Raw genomic sequence first — 21,079 nt, forward strand, 5'->3', positions numbered from 1 at the left:
TGGATCTTTTTTTAACTTACAACAAATACAAACACACAAACCAAGCAAACAGATTAATCAGTCAAACAAGTCATACCAAACAACCAAACCCATCCACAGTTATCTAGAGTCACAGCATTCATAGCACCACATAACTGGGTTACATAATACTGCTATAATCTTCACACTGTTAGTCCCACCCTAGAAATCATGAAGTAGTTTATATAGTCAAAACAGGTTGCAAAATCCCAATTTAGTACCAGATGGTTCTGTAAAGTTAGAGGGCAGTGTAAAGCTTCAGCACATAGATAGAACATTAAAATAGAACTCACTAAACCAAACATACAAAATGAACCAGACTTCACAGACTAGACAATTATACAGATAAATTATCAGTCATGATGCCATTAAATTATGCTTCATATATAGGAGATAACTTGCCAGTGCTTAAATCAGGGGTGTCCAAACTTATATCAATATATAGTGAGGCATTAGGATAAGGTCAAAATGATTAATTTGTAGGGTAGTTATCAAGAAGACTGTATGAGACACATTAGAGAGTGGGTCATATTCCCTAGCGATTTTCAAATAGAGATGACTCTCTCATATAACTAATCGAGCTGTGTCTTAAATATACAGACAGAGTTAAGTAGGTGCAGGCTAAGTGACAAGACATTCATTTTATCTATTTGGGATTAATAGTCCCTCAAAAAACAAAATATATACCTTGAGGAATGTTGTCATCTGTTCTAAGACACACTGAGGGTATCAGCAACACGGCAGGAATTATCTGTTAACAAGGGGGTTAATGCCCGGTAAATTTGCAAGCCAGGCATGTAGCAGAGACTTTCTATTAGGTGGATGGGGTTACATTAATCAGTCGGGCAGGTCTGGTACAACTCTTCTGCACGGCATGGTTATAGACAAACAGAAATTCAAAGCGTATCAAGATGCATAAACACACAAGTGGAGCTATACCAATCTGAGTTAGTGTCCCCTTTTGCCGTATAATATTATCCCACTCCAGCCCTTGGTAGAACCAGTCCGTTTATCTGTCCTTGATGAACCTCGTGTCTGGGGTGCTGTCCGGTAGTGAGGTTAGGGCAAAGTAGGGCGGTAGTTGCAGAGATATAGGATCGCCGCGCATTTGTGCAGTAACTTGTGGGGCTTCCAAATTGAATCCTCCCGGTGCGTGTCAAGTCTCTTAAGATAAGGTCTTCAATCAGCAGCTGTACTTTGTACTCTACATCTGAGCTGCCAAAGTCGTTCTCATCAGCGCCTCCTTCAAGAGAGGCCATCTCCCAGCTGGGGCAGTATGAATGTTTTGTGGGTAAGTGCTCCAGGTTCCCCCATGCAGCCCAGGTAGGTGTCGTGCTAACGAACTCATCCGCAGACAAGAGGCTATCTCCCAGGGAGTAAACTGCAGATCTGCCATCTGAGATTACACATGATGAGGCAGATATCCGCAAGTGCTCAATGTCCCGAAGTTGTGATTCTAGAGCAGGGTAATTGAGTCTCAGATTAGTTGGGGCAGCTTCAGGGAAGCAAGACCGTCTCCCATCACGCACCGCTTCTATTAGATCCTCACAGCTACTAAGTAGGTGATCCAATTTAGGTGCTAATATTGCCAGTAGCTGTATAGCGATATCTTTTTCTGGATCCATTGCCTCGTGGGCGACAGAGGTAAACACAGTCTGATATATCCTTCCAAAATTCTACTTTCTTGGACTTATCGGGGGCCAGATGATGTCAATTCTGATCCCGTAAGGTTCCCGAACAACTTGCTTGCTAAGGGAGATTAGGATGGCTGGAAGAAAGGCCACTTTCATACAAAACTTTTGATATAGTCTGCAGAGCTGCACAAACTTGTGGCCATCTTGGATTGCCGCCCACCCGGAAGTCCATATCCTATTATTTTTGAGTAAAACAGCAGTTACTATCCCAAGAGTGATTGATACGATTAAGCATTTCAGTACATTCGCCGGTTACAAAATTAATATGGAAAAGAGTGACCTGATGTGGCTCGGATGTCAGAGGGTGGATCGACCTAGTACAATATTTCGTACGGTCAATGCGATCAAATATTTGGGATTAGAGATAGATAGGAACCCGAAACAATGGTATCAGGCAAATTTTACAATTCTTTTTCAGAAAATACAGGAAGACCTCAAGCTTTGGACGGCTTTTCCACTGTCACTTACTGCGTCGGTTAATTTAATAAAGACTATAATTTTCGCTAAAATTCTTTATTTTCTTCAAAATTTACCCCTAATTATCTCTAATAAGGATCTAAAGAATTTGTCTTCGTGGCTCTCGAAATTCTTGTGGAAATCTAAAAAACCTCTGATTTCGAACAATAGGCTAATGCAGAAATTTACGGGAGCAGGATTGGCTCTACCTAGTATTAGATTATATAATTGGGCATCGTTAATTAAAATAGCGGTAGACTGGATTGCTAGGGCTGAGTTGGTCTCTACATATGACCTAGAATCATATATGGTCAAACCATGGTCCTTAACGGCTCTTTTGCATTGTGTCCCACAGTCGTTACCCAGAAGGGTATTTTCCCTTATTTCTGTAAGGAATATAGTGGTGATTTGGCATAAGGTTTGTAAGTTGTGTAAAGAATACCCATCTTTCTCTGACTTTTTACCCATTAGAGGGAATCCTTTATTTTTACCAGGGCTAGATCAAAAATGTTTTCAGGACTGGCAGAATGGGGGACTGGTATATTTGAATCAGCTCCTTAATATTGATCGTCAGATTTTACCTTGGGAGACAATTAGGGAGCAGTTCTCTCTTCCGAGTACTAATCGGTTTGCTTATTTTCAAATTCGACACTTTCTTAGTGGACAAAGATGGTATGCGTTGGGAAGATGGGATTGGCCTGAGATTAAGAGTTGTATTAGGAAATTTAATATGGGCGATGCATCAATCTCACTAATTTATGATATTATGTTGAAGAAACAGGGTATGTTGGAGGAGGACAGATTAATCCGTGCATGGTCACCTCATATTCCAGCGATAGACCGGGAGATGCTAATTAATAGCTTGGCAACTGTGGCTAGATATCCAATAGCAGTAAGCTGGAAAGAATCTCATTTAAAACTTTTAAATAACTACTATTATTCTCCAGCGAAATTAGCTAATTTTTTTCCGGGTAAATCTTTCAAGTGCGAACATTGTTCATGTGTACAGGCGGATATTTGTCATATGTTATGGACCTGCCCTAAAATTTCGCAATTATGGCAGAAAATTCAATATTGGTATAATAGAGTCTTTGAAACCTCTATCTCCCTTTCTCTGAAATATATTGTGTTGCTTTTTCCTGGTGAGAGAGATAATTTGTCGTTGCATAATCGATCTTGGTAGGGGGGGGGGGGGTTTATTGTTTTGTTGTTGTTCTGGTGTTTTTTTTGTTTCTATGTTTTTACTTGTGTTCAGGAGGTAAATATTAGCCAGTACATTGTGAATGGATATGATTAATTTATAAGGACAAAGTGTAATTTAAATATTGTTCTCTTATTTTCTGATGGTATGCCTGTGTTTCTATAGAGAAGACATTGTTGATAAATTTTTCTCTTTGTTTGTCCTGCGTGACAATAATTTTGTTGATATTATAATTGGTTGTTTCGTTTTGAATGGCTATAATAAACAGAAATCACAAAAAAAAAAAAAGATGTCCCCATTGCTCTTCCTATAATCTCTCAGGGCCATTGATCTTTTCTGTGGGGTGTTGAGGCCTTTTACATTGTGGGATAGAATCTTGATGTTTGCTAGTGTGTCATCCATAATCCTTTTGAGAAGCATATAGAAAGCAAGAGAGAGCTAGGGAACCAATCATAAAACCAATAAATACCACAACATTTGGTATTCTGCAAGACCTCCGAGTTAGACATTGCATGTAACACTGAAAAACTGTAACAGCACTCAAAAACATTTGTAAACTAAAAACAACAGTAACATTTGTACTAATAACATTTGTAATAAGTGTATTTGTAATGTAATAATACACCATACCAAGGGGGAGAGAAATGTAGCCTCTCTCTCATGTTACAAAAAATCATAGTGAGATCAAAAGGGTTCGTCAGGGCATTATTACAGATTTCAAAACAATTATTATAGTGTAATTCTGGGGAGTGGGAATTAGGTCTAGATCTTTATAGGAGATATGGGTGAGTTCAATACCTGTTCATGACCTAGTGAGGAGGCTATTTAGGGAGTGATCTCTTGTTTCAGCTTATGACCAAACTTGAGCGGACCCACCCAACTCTTCCCCAGTCATATGGTAAAGACTTGAGCAGCATAGGGTAACATACACATTAAACAGTTGCAAGGCACTATAGTCTTATTGTAAACAGTATAAATAACAAGTACAAAGTATTACAAGCCTATAGAACCTATGTGATCTTACAATATCTAGGTAATATGAATATAAAACATTATTCATATCGCCATACTACCAGATTCAGTCCCGGATATTTCTTCTGATGACCCGTTAAATGCAAGCCACATGTCCTTAGATTGGTTTCTTAAGTAAATCCTGAAAGGGAAAAGTCCCGGGACTTCGGAGCTGACCTTGATTTAATTGTAGTCCAGGCTTTGGCTAGATGGGTGAGAAGAGCAGGTGAGAGTAAAGTCAATAAGAACAAGATCTTCAATGGGGCGGTTCACTGTCAGCAGAGCGTGATGGGCTTGTCTTCCTCCGTTTGGATTGTACTCTATGTCATTGGGGCCTTTGTCCCCTAGCAGCTGATGGCCCAGGTTCGGTTGAAGTTGGGGGGAAATTAAGAACTGATTCGGCTGGAGGGGGAAATTTTATGTTAAGGGATCTGGAAAATTGATCTAGGTCATTAAAGTCTTTATAAACAATTTGGGAGCCATTATGAGAGACAATTAGGCTAAATGGAAAGCCCCAGCGATACTTTATATGACGTTCCTGGAGAGTAGCTGTAATAAACTTGATCTCCTTGCGCTTTTGAATAGTGTATGGGCTAAGGTCTTGGTCAATTTGTAGGGAATGACCCTGATAGGATATGGTATGGTGAGTTCTGGCCGCCAGCCAAATGTTATCCTTTGCTGTAAATCGTAGGAATCTGACAATCACATCTCTCGGCGGCAAAGGAGGTTTAGGAGGAGGCCGTAGTGCTCTGTGGGCTCTATCTATGTCCTCAGGAAGCAGAGGTGGAGAATTCGGATTAAGGTGATGAAACAAACCGATCAGAAAGGGTTTTAATTGTTCCTGTTGGGTGGCCTCCGGGATACCACAGATACGCAGATTGTTTCTGCGGCCTCGGTTGTCGAGGTCTTCGACCTTGTCCTGTAGTGAATGAACCATTGAGTCCTGGATAGATAGTTGTTGGGTATTAGAGCTTACCAAGTTATTCAAAGCTTCTTGGCCCTCCTCCAAGTAATCTATCTTCGATCCCATTTCATTCAGATCCTTCTTTAGGTCAATGATCTCTTTAATAAATGATTTCAGGGATTCCAGGTCTGTCTTGGATGGTAGAGTCGCAAGTTTTGTCTGTATTGCCCAAAGGAAGTCCTGTTCACTGGGTGCAGACCCCTGGATATTTACTGTAGGCTGAGAATTGCTCACTAGTGGAGCTGTACTAGCTGTGGAGTCGCTAGGATGAAAATAAGTAGAGACAGATGGCATCTGAGTTGAGGTCTTGGGCTGTTTATCCATTTTCTGACCCTTCCTTGGGGACATTATATTTAGAAAGAGCAAGGGAAGAATGAGGTCCACCTCCAACCACGGGGAGTGGCAGACGTATAATTATCTCTCCACCTGTGCTTTTATTATAAATACAGGCCCAGTTCACCCCTTTGCATGCAAAAACTAAACCCCCCCTAACTTGGGGATCAGGGAGGAGGGGGTGTTTGTTATATGTGTGTCAATTCTATTGGGGCCTCCCTGGCCTGATTGTGCGTCTCAAATGTAGCCCCTACAACACTTTATGCCCCCTGATCAGGGCAGGACCAGTCCAACCCGGCCTCCCAGTCAAACCTAAAGATCACCTGGATGGAGGCGTAATGATCCCGGCATCTGAATGAGGTCACTTGTCGGACAAGAGCTAGCGTGAGCTGGGTGGGTGCAGACGTTCAAGGCCCAACCACGTGGAGCAATCTCAGCCGGTCGGGACTGCAGAACACCTCGGTCTCTCAAGAGCACAACCGCAACAGGTCACCCCAGGTAGGTAGCATACACCTCCGATCAAGTTGTCCCCAGGTAAGTCCGCTAGCTGTGAACCGGCAGGATGAGGGGCATATCTCAGGACTCCTATCTTGGCAAGATGGCGGCGCTCCGTTATGGCCCAGGTAGTTTGGCGTCAGGAAACATCAGCATAGGGGGATTCCGTCAATCCATCCTCCGCAGCTCTTATTAAAGGCAGAGTGCAGCCCAAAAAAAAAAAAAACTGACTGTAACCGTTACTATTAAGTTAGAGTAGGCTATCACGGAGAACTCCTAGTGTGCGGCCATGTCCCAGCACGGCTTGGCTCCGCCCCCATATTTGTATTTTTATATGTCCATAAATACATATATACAAATATAAATACATATGTGTATATATATATATATATATATATATATATATATATATATATATATATATATATATATATATATATATATATATATATACACACATATATACACACACACACATACACTTACATAAATATGCATTTTTAAAGATGTATATTTATGTATGTCTATGTTAAAGTCCTTTGCCTGCCTCTTTTTTCTAACACATTTAGATCTCATATCTTTGAGCCTTTATAACTTTTGTGTGCAATATTTTTTGTGAATAATTTTTATTCGATAGTGTTATTATGACTGTACTTTGTAATGTATTGTATTGTAATGTATTTTTTATGTGTTTTGTGGAATTTTTTTGTTTAGCAAAATAGTTAAAGGGACATTAAACACTAAATAAATGTTAGATAGAAAGATGCATTCACAGGAAAGATTAGTCTGAGAATAACATGTAGATGTATTTTTTAAAGATGAATTACCTTCTTAAATATTGACAAAAACGAAATTTATAAAATTTATAAATTTATTTATTTCTTTACACGGTGATCATCTAATTACTATTGAAAATATCACTCCTGCCCAGCAGGAGGCGGCAAAGAGCACTACAGCAAAGCTGTTAAATATCACCTCCCTTCCCTCCAACCCCAGTCATTCGACCAAAGTAAAGGAGAGAAAGGAAGCAAAGTTGTCTGAGGTTTATAACATAACAAAAAAACCTGTCTTAAAAACAGGGCGGGCTATGGACTCACTGTGTCAAAAAATAAATAAAATTTTCAGGTAAGCATAAATTTAGTTTTCTTTCTAATGACACGGTGAGTCCACGGATCATCTAATTACTATTGGGAATCAATACCCAAACTAGAGGACACAGTTGATAAGGGAGGGACAAGACAGGGAACCTAAACCGAAGGCACCACTGCTTGAAGAACCTTTCTCCCAAAAGAAGCCTCAGCCGCGGCAAAGGTATCAAATTTATAACATTTTAAAAAAGTGTGAAGAGATGACCAAGTTGCAGCATTGCAAATCTGTTCCACAGAAGCTTCATTTTTGAAAGCCCAGGAAGAGGAAACAGCCCTCATAGAATGAGCCGCAACTCTCTCAGGAGGCTGCTGTCCAGCAGTTTCATAAGCCAAGCGAATGATACTCTTCAGCCACAAAGAAAGAGAAGTAGCCGTAGCTTTCTGCCCCTTACGTTTCCCCGAAAAAAAACACAAACAGAGCAGAGGACTGACGAAAATTCTGTCGCCTGTAAATAGAATTTCAATGCACGCACCACGTCTAGGTTGTGCAGCAGACATTCCTTATGAGAAGGAGGATTAGGACATAAAGAAGGAACAACAATCCCCTGATTAATGTTCTGATCTGAAACCACTTTAGGGAGAAACCCTAACTTAGTATGCAAAACTACCTTACCCGAATGAAAAATAAGGTAAGGAGACTCATACTATAATACCGAGAGCTCTGAAACTCTACGAGCAGATGAAATAGCAAGAAACAAAACCTTCTAAGATAATAATTTAACATCTAAGGCATGCATAGGCTCAAACGGAGCCTGCTGAAGAACCTTTAAGACTCCAGGGAGGAGTAACCGGTTTAAACACAGGCCTGATTCTGACCAAGGCCTGACAGAACGATTGCTCTTCTGGTACATCCGCCAGACGTTTATGTAACAAAATAGACAAGGCAGATATTTGACCTTTTAAGGAACTTGCCAATAAACCCTTCTCCAAACCCTCGTGGAGAAAGGACAAAATTCTAGGAATCCGAACTCTACTCCAAGAGTAGCATCTGGATTCACACCAATACAGATATTTACGCCATATCTTATAGTAGATTTTCCTGGTAACAGGCTTACGCGCCTGAATCATGGTCTCAATGACCGACTCAGAAAACCCACACTTAGATAAAATTAAGCGTTCAATCTCTAAGCAGTCAGCTTCAGAGAAACTAGATTTGGGTGAAGGAAGGGCCCTTGAAGTAGAAGGTCCTTTCTTAGTGGAAGTCTCCAAGGAGGGAGAGATGACATCTCCACTAGATCTGCGTACCAGATCTTGCAAGGCCATGCCGGTGCAATGAGGATCACCGACGCCCTCTCCTGTTTGATTCGAGCAATGACCTGAGGAAGGAGAGTGAACGGAGGAAATAGATATGCGAGAATGAAATTCCAAGGGACCGCCAGAGCATCTATCAGTACAGCCTGAGGGTCCCTCAACCTCGACCCGTATCTTGGGAGCTTGGCATTCTGCCAAGATGCCATGAGATCCAGTTCCACCTGTCCCCATTTGAGAATCAAGCTGGAAAACACTCCCAGTTTTCCAGCTTGATTCTCAAATGGGGTGAAAAGTTTGTCTGCTCAGAAAATCTGCTTCCCAGTTGTCCCTGGAATGTGGATAGCAGACAGACAGCAGTTGTTGGCTACCTCTGTCATGGCCAAGGAACTCCGAGTCCCCTCAGGTGGTTGATGTAAGCCACTGAAGTTATGGTGTCCGACTAAAACCTGATAAACCGGGCCAAGGCTGACTGAGGCCAGGCGAGCATTGAAGATTACTGTCAGCTCCAGAATGTTTATGGGTAGACGAGACTCCTTCCGAGTCCATGTCCCCTGAGCCTTTAGAGATCCCCAGACTGCTCCCCATCCCAGTATGCTGGCGTCCGTTGTCATAAACACTCAGGTGGGTTTGCGCAAGCAGGTTCCCTAGGAGAGATGATCCTGAGACAACCACCAAAGAAGAGAATCCCTTGTCTCCAGATCCAGATGTAATCAAGGAGACAGATCCGCATAATCTCCGTTCCACTGCCCAAGCATGCATAACTGCAGAGGTCTGAGGTGGAAACGGGCAAACAGAATGATGTCCATGGCAGCTACCATTAGACCGATAACCTCCATACGAGCCACTGATGGCCGAGGAGAGGACTGAAGCGCCAGACAAGAATCGAAAATCTTTGATTTCCTGACTTCTGTCAGAAAAAATTTCATTGATGATCTATTATAGTTCCCAAGAACACTACCCTTGTAGCTGGAATTAAGGAACTCTTTTCCAAATTCACCTTCCATCCGTGAGATCGTAGAAAGGATAACATCATCTTTGTGTGGGATTTTATTTGCTGAAAAGATGGCGCCTGAACCAGAATGTTGTCCAGATAAGGCGTCACTGCAATGCCCCGCAACCGGAGCACGGCCAACAGGTATCCCAGAACCATTTGAAAAAATTCTGGGAGCTGTGGCAAGACCGAATAGAAAAGCCACAAACTGGAAGTATTTGTCTAGAAATGCAAACCTCAGAAATTTGTGATGATCCCTGTGGATGGGAACATGCAGGTACGCGTCCTTTAAATCTACCGTTGTAATAAATTGACCCTCTTGAACCAAGGGAAGAGTGGAACGAATAGTTTCCATCTTGAAGGACGGTACTCTGAGGAATTTGTTTAGACTTTTTAGATCTAAAATTGGTCTGAAAGTTCCCTCTTTCTTGGGAACCACGAACAGATTGGAGTAAAATCCTAGACCCTGTTCTGCATTAGAACAGGAACTATCACCCTCAGGTCGGAAAGCTCCCGAACACAGTGTAAGAACGCCTCTGTTTTTATCTGTTCTACAGATAATCTTGAGAGCAGAAACCTGCCCCTGGGAGGAAAGGTCTAGAGTTTGTATCCCTGGGACACGATGTCCACCACCCAGGGATTCTGAACATCCCGAACTCAAGCCTGAGCAAAGAAAGAAAGTCTGCACCCCTACAAGATCCGGTCCCGCATCTGGGGCAGTCCCTTCATGCTGACTTTGAGTCAATTGCGGGCTTCATAGATTGTTTTCCCTTGTCCCAAGACTGGTTGGGCCTCCAGGAAGGCTTGGAATGTTCCTGCTTGGTAGAGGGAGAGCTTACCCTTGAAGTTTCGAAAGCAACGAAAATTACTCTGACTTCCCTTCTGCTTATTCCTCTTATCCTGAGGGAGGAAATGACCCTTTCTCCCGTAAAGTCAGAAATAATTTCCGCCAATCCCCGCCCAAACAAGGTCTTACCCTTGTAAGGAATTGCCAGAAGCTTAGACTTAGATGACACATCCGCAGACCAGGATTTTAACCATAAAGCTCTGCGAGCCAGTACGGCAAACCCAGAAATCTGTGCTCCCAGCTTAATAACCTGTAGGGAAGCATCCGTAATAAAGGAATTGGCCAACTTAAGGGCCTTGATCCTATCCTGGATCTCTTCAAGGGGAGTGTCTATCCGAATAGAATCAGACAACGCATCAAACCAGTATGCCGCTGCACTAGTGACGGTACAAAAACACACCACAGGTTGCCATTGTAAACCCTGGTGTACATACATCTTTTTGAGCAACCCCTCCAACTTCTTATCCATTGGATCTTTAAAAGAAAACTATCCTCTATGCTGGGAATAGTGGAGATTGCCCCTTCTACCTTAGGGACCGTCTGCCAAGATTCCTTGATTTAGTCTGCTATAGGAAACATCTTCTTAAAAATAGGGGATGGAGAAAGAGAGATAGCCGGTCTCTCCCATTCCCTAGCAATAATCTCTGTAGCCCGGTCTGGTACAGGAAAAACCTCCACCATGGAAGGTACATCAAAATATTTGTTAAGCTTACTAGACTTCTTAGGATTAACTACAATAGTAGTGTCTGAGTCATCCAAGGTAGCCAAAACCTCCTTAAGTAACAAACGGAGGTGTTCCAGCTTAAACCTGAAGGATACAATTTCAGTATCAGAAGAAGGAATTACACTGTATGAGTCTGAGATTTCACCCTCAGATGCTACCGAAGTATCCTCCTCAGATTTCTGGAAGGGAACATTCGAGATAGCCACGACTGTGTTAGAAACCTTACTCACTGATTCTTTACATTTCCTCTAGCGTTTTCCCTGCAGCATGGGAAAAGCAGACAACGCATCAGATACCGCAGATGACATGAGGGAAGCGATGTCTTGCAACGTAACTCCAGGCAGAGTAAGAGAGGAAGCGCAAGGCACTGCATGTGCGGACGATAAATTTTGGGACACTTAAGGAGAAAGCTGCAGCATATCTTGAGCATTGTCAGAAGACTCCTGAACAGCATCCAACTTAGACAATGTTGGCTCAGAAAAAAGTCTATCCCTGTAATGTAAAGTTCTCTCAATACATGAGGAACAGAAAGGGATTGGTGGTTCCACATTAGTATCAAAACATAAAGAACATGTAACATCCTGCAGGGACTCTTTGTCCATCTTTATTCACAAATAAACCAAATAGATAAATAAACTAATTTATTATTTAGAAATTACCCCACAAATAAAAGTTACTGATCCTTTAAATATTAAACCAAAAGTTCTTTATTTTTCTGCAAGAAAATAATAAACTGTCATGCAAAACACTCCGGACAACCTCTACACCTCAGCTTTAGCCTTGCTGAGGTGCTTACCTGCCTTACTGATAACGGAGTGAAAGTTCAATTAGATAATCCGGACTCAACCTCTGTATACTGAAAATGCAGTCCGGTAACTGTAGCACTGTCTCTCAACTGCGACGAAGATATCTCCGCTCCGGAACACAGGAAGAGTATAAGGAAAAAGGTGCGCAACAGAAATTGCTGCCTCAGCTAACCCTGCCAATCGTGGGTGTTACAAAATTAACCTCCCGTACGTCTAACTGTATTCTAAAGCCGCCAGGAGTAAAATAACAATAAAAACAACACCTATTGAGCCATAAGTCTCCTCGTCCCCAGTGCCTGCTAATACTGACAATAATAAAATGATCCCCCTAGCAATAGGAGAATGTCTCTTGTCCCATAAACATATTTTAAAGTGCCATCTTTCTTTCTGTATATGCGTTTCCTTAGACTTCTGCCAGGCAGCTCACTAGGTTTGAGAGGCCATTTTCCTCACATGGACCTGTGGAAGAAAACAACGACTGAGTAATCTTACTCAGGCTTGCAAAGTTAGGGCAGCATTGAATACATGGGAGGCGCAGTGAGGATTGTACCCCACAAGTTCCCATTGCTTAAAAGCCACCACTGCTCTACTGAAGAGACTGATATGGACTACGCCTACACCCTAGAACAAAGCAGAACAATCTTGCACTGCTGAAAAAAACAATAAAATATTGCTAGAAGAATCTTCTTTCAAACACCTAAACTTTACCACTTCATTGCTCTAACGTAGGCAAAGAGAATGACTGGGGTTGGAGGGAAGGAAGGTGCTATTTAACAGCTTTGCTGTGGTGCTCTTTGCCGCCTCCTGCTGGGCAGGAGTGATATTCCAAATAGTAATTAGATGATCCGTGGACTCACCGTGTCATTAGAAAGAAATAAGTATAAAGTGTTAGTGTCTATAAAACAATGGGAGCTGCCATGTTGTAACCTTCTCTACTCTAGCCAATTAGAGACAGTTATAAATAGACCTCTAGAGTGTGCAGCCAATGGCTGGTTGGAATATAACAGTGTTCTACAGTTTCTAACAAACTAAAAAGCTCACACTTTCAGAATGGAATTACAGGAAAAAGGCACAAATTAAATAATGAATTAAAAGGGACACTCAGGTCAAATAAAATTTTCATGACTCGGATACAGCATGTAATTTTAAACAAATGTACACAGTCTTATTTTTACACTTTTTGAGTCACCAGCTACTACTGAGCATGTGCAAGAATTCACAGACTATACGTATATGCATTTGTGATTGGCTGATTACTATCACATGGTACAGGGGGAGTGGAAATATACATAACTTTGAAATTTGCTAGAAAAAAAATCTACTACTCATTTGAAATTCTATTGTCTTGTTATCTTGCAAATCTACTGTGTTTACTGGTCCTTTAAATAATGAAAGTGTATTGCAGAGTTGTTTTTATAACTATGACTTATAATTTTATATTAACATCTCCAAGTGTTTAATGTCCCTTTAAGCATAGCTCTGAGGACGCTGTTATCATTCTAACGTAAATTGCGATTGCGCTCAAGCGATAGTGTTTACTTTAAACCTGACAAGCGCAAACCCCTGCGATAAACCCTTTATCGCTCCACTCATAATCTGGCCCATAATCTGCTCAAACTGGAATTTGATCAAACTACAGCACTTATAAAAACATTACCAAGACTGCCCTCTAATCATGATTTTATGAGTCACAATGTGTTAAAGAAAAGATTATCTCAAGTTGTGACAAAGTAATAATCATATTACCTTCGGATTAGAGAGACACACTCCTCTGCTTGGCTCCTGAGTTTTACACTAGGTAGGAGGCTGATACTCTCTACCAGTCTGTGTAAAGACTGTTCCACAGATGCCCAGGAGTCTGCAAACAACAAGAAACTAATAATTATACGCATTAGAACAGCGCCTTATTACGTGACATTAGTGCCTTCCTTACACATCTGAAAGCATATTATACATTATGGCATATAGCTCTATCCCCAGATTACTCAGCATGTGAAATAGTGACATTTCCATGTGACTACATAATACATTTCTCTGTCCCTTTATCATGTAAGAGTCCCATCTACCCCCAGGCTCACTTGGCTCCTCTAGCTTGGCAATATGGATCAGTGCTCGGTTTTTAGTGCTGCTCAGAATAGTCTCCAGTCGTTGCAGGCACATAGACAGGTGGCTCTCTCCAGCCTCTGGATCTATGATGTCTTTCAGCTTATCAGCGTAGCATGTAGACGCACGCAGCAGCCAGTTTACTGAACTCATTAGGGCCCGGCACAATCCAATGCACTCTTCCTCTTTACCATGACAGCTGTTAGCACAAGGAGAGAGCAAGTCGTTAGTTTTCCAAGTTTTGTAACCACAAGACTGAGCAGAAGATAGTAATATGGACTGCTCTACAGAACATTACCTGAGATTGTCACAAAACATGTCCATGATTTCTAGCAAGGATTGCACACAAAGATCTCGGGAGAAATCATCAAACTGAGACAGAGAGATATACACATTAGTAATAGTCATGGAGTAGCTGCTTCTCAGGATCACGTTTACATCACTTTTGGTATAGTTGAATATTATACAACGGTAAATGGCCTCACGTTTGCATGTCTGCATATAAAGGTTTTAAATGTATTTCCAATTTACATTGAATTTAAAATTTGCTTAATTCTCTTGGAATCCTTTGTCGAAGGTGCAGCAAAGCACTACTGGAAACTAGCTGAAAACATCTAGTGAGCCACTGGCAAGAGGCATATGTGTGCAACCACCAATCACCAGCTAGTTCCCAGCAGTGCACTGCTGCTCTTTTGCCTACCTAGGTATGCTTTTCAACAAGGAATGCAAAGAGAAAAAGCAAATTAGATAACAGAAGGAAATTAACATTTTATTATTCTCTCTCCTACCGGGAATGTAATTTCTTCTGCTGGCTATGTTTACATAGCTTTTCTATAGACAATGCTGAAATAAAGCTTTTCTATAGACAATGCTGAAATAAAGTAAAAGTAGCTATTTGTAAACAGTTTAATACATTCCAGCATATAAAATGGATAATGGGGAACAAATTAAAGAGGAGAAACAAATTGTGTATAATGTCCCTTTAATTGAATGCTCTATCTGATCCATGACACTTTAATTTTTCACTTTCATGTCCATTTACATAAAATCTGCTTATTCTCAATTTAATATTTGCTTTGAATATTGTTTCATGTCCCTTCCTTCAAGCACCCCATACTTTTTCTTAGACTTTCCATAACTGTTTAATTTAACCTCCTAGCTGATGAAATGAGTGATGTATAGAGTATAAAGAAAGAAAACTACATGTATTTTATTTCATTCAATTCTCCCTTTCACATTAAATATACAGAAATGACCACATTCTGCTCAGGTTACTAATCGTGTCCAACTTGAGTCGGCTGCAACTAAATAAACAGGAGATGGAAAAAACCCATGGACAGGGATATATAAGGAATATGAAAGATACACATTATTATGGAATCAACGCTATATATGAAGTAAGGTATTCAAAATAGAACTGCCATATAAATTACCTTTCACCATCTCAATTTATCTCATACTGGAACTCCCTTTAAACCCATTTTTTTCTCCAATAGCGAACAATGAATTATTAAGGTTCTTTAACTGTACACAAACCCCTTCTGCTGTACATTTATTTCTCTTATGTAAATATTTAAATTTCCATACTTTGGCTGTATAATTTTTCCATTCAGTGAACTCAGAAAGCTAAGTGAAGAGATTGTGAAATATTGTATATAAAAGGGTATATGTACACAAGCTGATCATACAAGTATAAACATGTAGAACAGTTATACATTAAGCATACAGCCCCTACCCCGAGTCCTCATTTGCCTCTAGAACCATCTTAAACCAACAGCGTTAACTCTGTTTTCTTTTAAAGGGATAAAAAAGTTCAAAAAGAAAATATTGTAATGCATTAGTTATATGCAACACACGCAACTGAGCAATAATGCTCTGTGTGTTAAAGCCCTGCAAAGGTGTTGAAACAGACTTAAAGGGCCACTAAAGTCAAAATTAAAGATTTGCGATTCAGATAAAAAATAAATAATTCCAATATACTTCATTTATTAGAACGTGCACATTCATTTTATTTGCACACTTTCTAAGGCTCCTGCTCCTACTGAGCACGTGCAAAAGTGCACAGTATATACGTATGTGCTTATTGTGATTGGCTGATGGCCATCACATCATACAGGGGGAGGGAAAATTGGATTAACTTTGAAATTTGACAGAAAATATTCTACTGCTCATTCCAAAAAATTTCCATTGTGCTTTTAATTGTGTATGTATCAGTTATTCAATTATACTGTATTTAGTAGTCCTTTAAAGGGATATGAAACCCAAAAAATTATTTTGTGATTCAGACAGAGCATACCATTTTAAAAATGTTTACAATTTATTTCTATTATCAAATTTGCTTTGTTCCCACGATATTCAGTGTTCAAGAGATACCTAGTTAGGCATCTGGAGAACTACATGGAAGCTGCTGCCATATAGTGCTCTAGAAATGGGCTGGCTCCTAAGCATACATTTCTGCTTTTTAACAAAAGATACCAAGAGAACAAAGAAAAATGGATAATAGAAGTAAATTAGACAGTTGTTTAAAATCACTTTCTATCGGAATCATGAAAGAAAAATGTTGGGTTTCATATTTCTTTAACGTCAGCTCCATCGTAGCAATGCACTACTTGGAGCTAGCTGAACACATAGTGAGCCAATGACAAGAGGCATAGCTGCAAAGCCATGAATACCCAGCTAGCTCCCAGTAGTGTGTTACTGCTTCTGAACTTACCTGGATATGCTTTTCAACAAAGGATACCATGAAAACAAGGTAAATTTGATTACAGAAATAAATTGAAAAGTCTGTTAAAATTGCACATAAATCATTAAAGGTCAATTTTCATATTTTTTTTTAATTTTTTTTTTTAATACCAACGCAGATTTTGGTGCAATTAAATTGTATTCTTATAGTGCCATAAACATGTTGAGATCTGTGCATATCCTAAAAGGGCTAATTAAGTAAAAATAGTTTGCATAAAAAATTGTTGGCACTGCAGTATAAATTTGCAGGTAAAGTAATTAAAGTACATATTATATTTTGTATCCCAACTTGTTTTATGTCCCTTTAAAGCAGGGCTCGACAAACCCAGGAGCCTGGGAGCCACTGGCTCCTAGAATTTTACCCCTGGCTCCTAACTTTTTGGGTTATTCTCCATATGTCTATATACAAATCCAACTGTCTGGCTCCTAAAAATATGCCTGGCTCCTAAATATTCTTACTGGCTCCTAATTTTTGAACATATTTGTCAAGCACTGCTTTAAAGGAAAACACAAAGCCCTATTTAAGTATATTAACAAATATTTTTGGCCAAAAAAAAAAAGCAGGTTAATTTAAAGCTGTTTAATTTGAAGCTAACACTGAAAACAACTCATTGTTCAATACTGATAAACAGATTTCACACTACTTTATTGGTGGACAGTGGCATTCCTCACAAGCATTTTTTAATTCAATACTTTGGCACAGGAAGAAAAAACCCACATTTTAAAATGCCTTATTTGCACACAACAAACAAAAACATGCATTAATATAGAATAGTAGAATAGGGGGAATTGGCTATTAATGCTATTGCTACTCATTTTGAACTCCTTTGTTTAAATTGGGAGAAAGATCTATAGAAATGTACTTAAATACCCCATACTGCACTGCATACCTTGCTGATTGCCATCAAGACTGAGGAATAGGACACCATCTGTAAAGGAAAGAAAATGAAGCAGGACTCATCAGCCATAATACATCTGGAACAAGGCTGCCATTTTACAACCTAGCACTTTTTACAAGGTCTACCCCTTGCCTATTACACACTACAATTCAACAAAATGAAAAGCAGTGTATATAGTTGTGTATTAATAATTGTAATATGTATTTCTTTCATGTAATTGGCAAGAGTCCATGAGCTAGTGACATATGGGATATACAATCCTACCAGGAGGGGCAAAGTTTCCCAAACCTCAAAATGCCTATAAATACACCCCTCACCACACCCACAATTCAGTTTTACAAACTTTGCCTCCTATGGAGGTGGTGAAGAAAGTTTGTGCTAAGATTTCTACGTTGATATGCGCTTCTCAGCATTGTTGAAGCCCGATTCCTCTCAGAGTACAGCGAATGTCAGAGGGACGTGAAGGGAGTATCACCTATTGAATACGATGATTTCCCTAACGGGGGTCTTTTTCATGGGTTCTCTGTTATCGGTCGTAGAGATTCATCTCCTACCTCCCTTTTCAGATCGACGATATACTCTCAAATTTACCATTACCTCTACTAAAGAACTGTTTTAGTACTGGTTTGGCTATCTGCTTTATGTGGATGGGTGTCTTTACTTAAGACACTCTCAGCTATGGTTTGGCACTTTATGCAAATTATATAAAGTTCTAAAAATATGTATTGTACTTATATTTGCCATGAGTCAGGTTCATGTATTTCCTTCTGCAGACTGTCAGTTTCATATTTGGGAATATAAACACTTTAAGAAATTTGTTTCTTACCCGTGGTTTAGTCGTTTTCAATTTGACTACTTTTGCATTTGCGGGTATTAGGCCCGCGGGTGCGTCAAATGTTAGACTTTATTGCGTCATTTTTGGCGCGAACTTTTTTGGCGCAGGAAATTACGTTTTTGACGCAACTTCGTCATTTCCGGCGTCATACGTGACGTCGAGACCTTTCACACGGCGGCGTCATTAGTGACGCAAGTGTGTCATTTCCGGTCATTTTTGGGGCCAAAAAAGTTTACGTTACGTTGTGCGTCATACTTGGCGCCAATTTGTCTTCATTATTTCAATACCCCATTGTTGTTTGCCTCCTGCTTTCTTTTCTATCAAGAGGCCTATGCTTTTGCATTTTTTCCCATTCCTGAAACTGTCATTTAAGGAAATAGATAATTTTGCTTTATATGTTGTTTTTTCTCTTACATTGAGCAAGATGTCCCAATCTGATCCTGTCTCTGAAGTTTCTGCTGGAACATTGCTGCCTGACATCGGTTCTACCAAAGTTAAGTGCATTTGTTGTAAAATTGTAGAAATTATTCCACCGAATGTCATTTGCAATAGTTGTCATGATAAACTTTTACATGCAGATAGTGTTTCTATCAGTAATAGTACATTGCCAGTTGCAGTTCCTTCAACTTCTAATGTGCATGATATACCTGTAAATGTTAAAGAATTTGTTTCTGAATCTATTATGAAGGCTTTATCTGCATTTCCACCTTCTAATAAACGTAAAAGGTCTTTTAAAACTTCTCATTTAGCTGATGAAATTTCAAATGACCAACAACATAATAATTCATCCTCTTCTGATGAGGATCTATCTGAAACAGAAGATCCTTTCTCAGATATTGACACTGACAAATCTACTTATTTATTTAAAATAGAGTATATGCGTTCTTTATTAAAAGAAGTGTTAATTACTTTGGATATTGAGGTAACCAGTCCTATTGACGTTCAGTCTAATAAACGTTTAAATGCTGTTTTTAAACCTCCTGTGGTTTCTCCAGGTGTTTTTCCCATTCCTGAGGCTATTTCTGATATGATTTCTAGGGAATGGAATAAGCCAGGTACTTCCTTTATTCCTTCTTCAAGGTTTAAGAGATTGTATCCTTTACCAGCAAAATCTATAGAGTTTTGGGAAAAAATCCCCAAAGTTGATGGGGCTATTTCTACTCTTGCTAAACGTACCACTATTCCTATGGAAGATAGCACTTCCTTTAAGGATCCTTTAGATAGGAAGCTTGAATCTTATCTAAGGAAGGCCTATTTATATTCAGGTCATCTTCTCAGACCTGCTATTTCTTTGGGTGATGTTGCAGATGCATCAACTTTCTGGTTGGAAAATTTAGCGCAACATGAATTGGATTCTGACATATCTAGCATTGTTCGCCTACTGCAACATGCTAATCATTTTATTTGTGATGCCATTTTTGATATTATCAAAATTGATGTTAGATCCATGTCTTTAGCTGTATTAGCTAGAAGAGCTTTGTGGCTTAAATCTTGGAATGCTGATATGACATCTAAATCTATATTACTATCTCTTTCTTTCCAAGGTAATAGTTTATTTGGTTCTCAGTTGGATTCTATTATTTCAACTATCACTGGAGGAAAAGGAGTTTTTTTGCCTCAGGATAAAAAAAATAAGGGTAAATCTAAGGCTTCTAACCGTTTTCGTTCCTTTCGTCAGAATAAGGAACAAAAACTCAATCCTCCTCCCAAGGAATCTGCTTCCAGTTGGAAGCCTTCCTCAAATTGGAATAAATCCAAGCCATTTAGGAAACCAAAGTCTGCCCCTAAGTCCGCATGAAGGTGCGGCTCTCATTCCAGCTCAGCTGGTAGGGGGCAGATTAAGGTTTTTCAAGGATTTTTGGATAAAATCTGTCCAAAATCATTGGATTCAGAGCATTGTCTCTCAAGGGTATCGAATAGGATTCAAAGTAAGACCTCCTGTGAGAAGATTTTTTCTCTCACACATTCCTGTAAATCCAGTAAAAGCTCAGGCTTTTCTGAAGTGTGTTTCAGACCTGGAGTCTTCAGGGGTAATCATGCCAGTTCCTCCTCAGGAACAAGGTTTGGGGTTTTATTCAAACCTATTCATTGTACCAAAGAAAGAAAATTTGTTCAGACCAGTTCTGGATCTGAAAACTTTGAATCGTTATGTAAGAGTACCAACTTTCAAGATGGTGACTATAAGGACTATTCTGCCTTTTGTTCAGCAAGGACATTATATGTCCTCAATAGACTTGCAGGATGCATACCTTCATATTCCGATTCATCCAGAACACTATCAGTTTCTGAGATTCTCTTTTCTAGACAAGCATTACCAATTTGTTGCTCTTCCATTTGGCCTAGCAACAGCTCCAAGAATCTTTTCAAATGTTCTGGGTGCCCTACTATCTGTAATCAGAGAACAGGGTATTGCGATGTTTCCTTATTTGGACGATATCTTGGTACTAGCTCAGTCTTTACATACTGCAGAATCTCACACAAATCAACTAGTGTTGTTTCTTCGGAAACATGGTTGGAGGATCAATTTACCAAAAAGTTTCTTGATTCCTCAGACAAGGGTC

The 21,079-nt window shown here is 39.8% G+C and overlaps 1 protein-coding gene across 2 annotated transcripts in view; it reads right to left on the reverse strand.

The window, feature by feature from the left end:
- MED24 (mediator complex subunit 24) overlaps positions 1–21,079 on the reverse strand; it is a 222,609-nt gene that overhangs the window by 181,437 nt on the left and 20,093 nt on the right. For both annotated transcript variants that reach the window (XM_053698182.1, XM_053698175.1), the window contains exons 4-7: positions 17,675–17,713; positions 14,341–14,414; positions 14,018–14,241; positions 13,686–13,797 (exon numbers count right to left, since the gene is read on the reverse strand). In XM_053698182.1, the coding sequence (XP_053554157.1) occupies positions 13,686–13,797; positions 14,018–14,241; positions 14,341–14,414; positions 17,675–17,713 (449 nt within the window). The remainder of the gene's footprint in view (positions 1–13,685; positions 13,798–14,017; positions 14,242–14,340; positions 14,415–17,674; positions 17,714–21,079) is intronic.

The sequence above is a fragment of the Bombina bombina genome, chromosome 1 (genome assembly GCF_027579735.1).
Source record: "Bombina bombina isolate aBomBom1 chromosome 1, aBomBom1.pri, whole genome shotgun sequence".
Taxonomy (NCBI): Eukaryota; Metazoa; Chordata; class Amphibia; order Anura; family Bombinatoridae; genus Bombina; species Bombina bombina.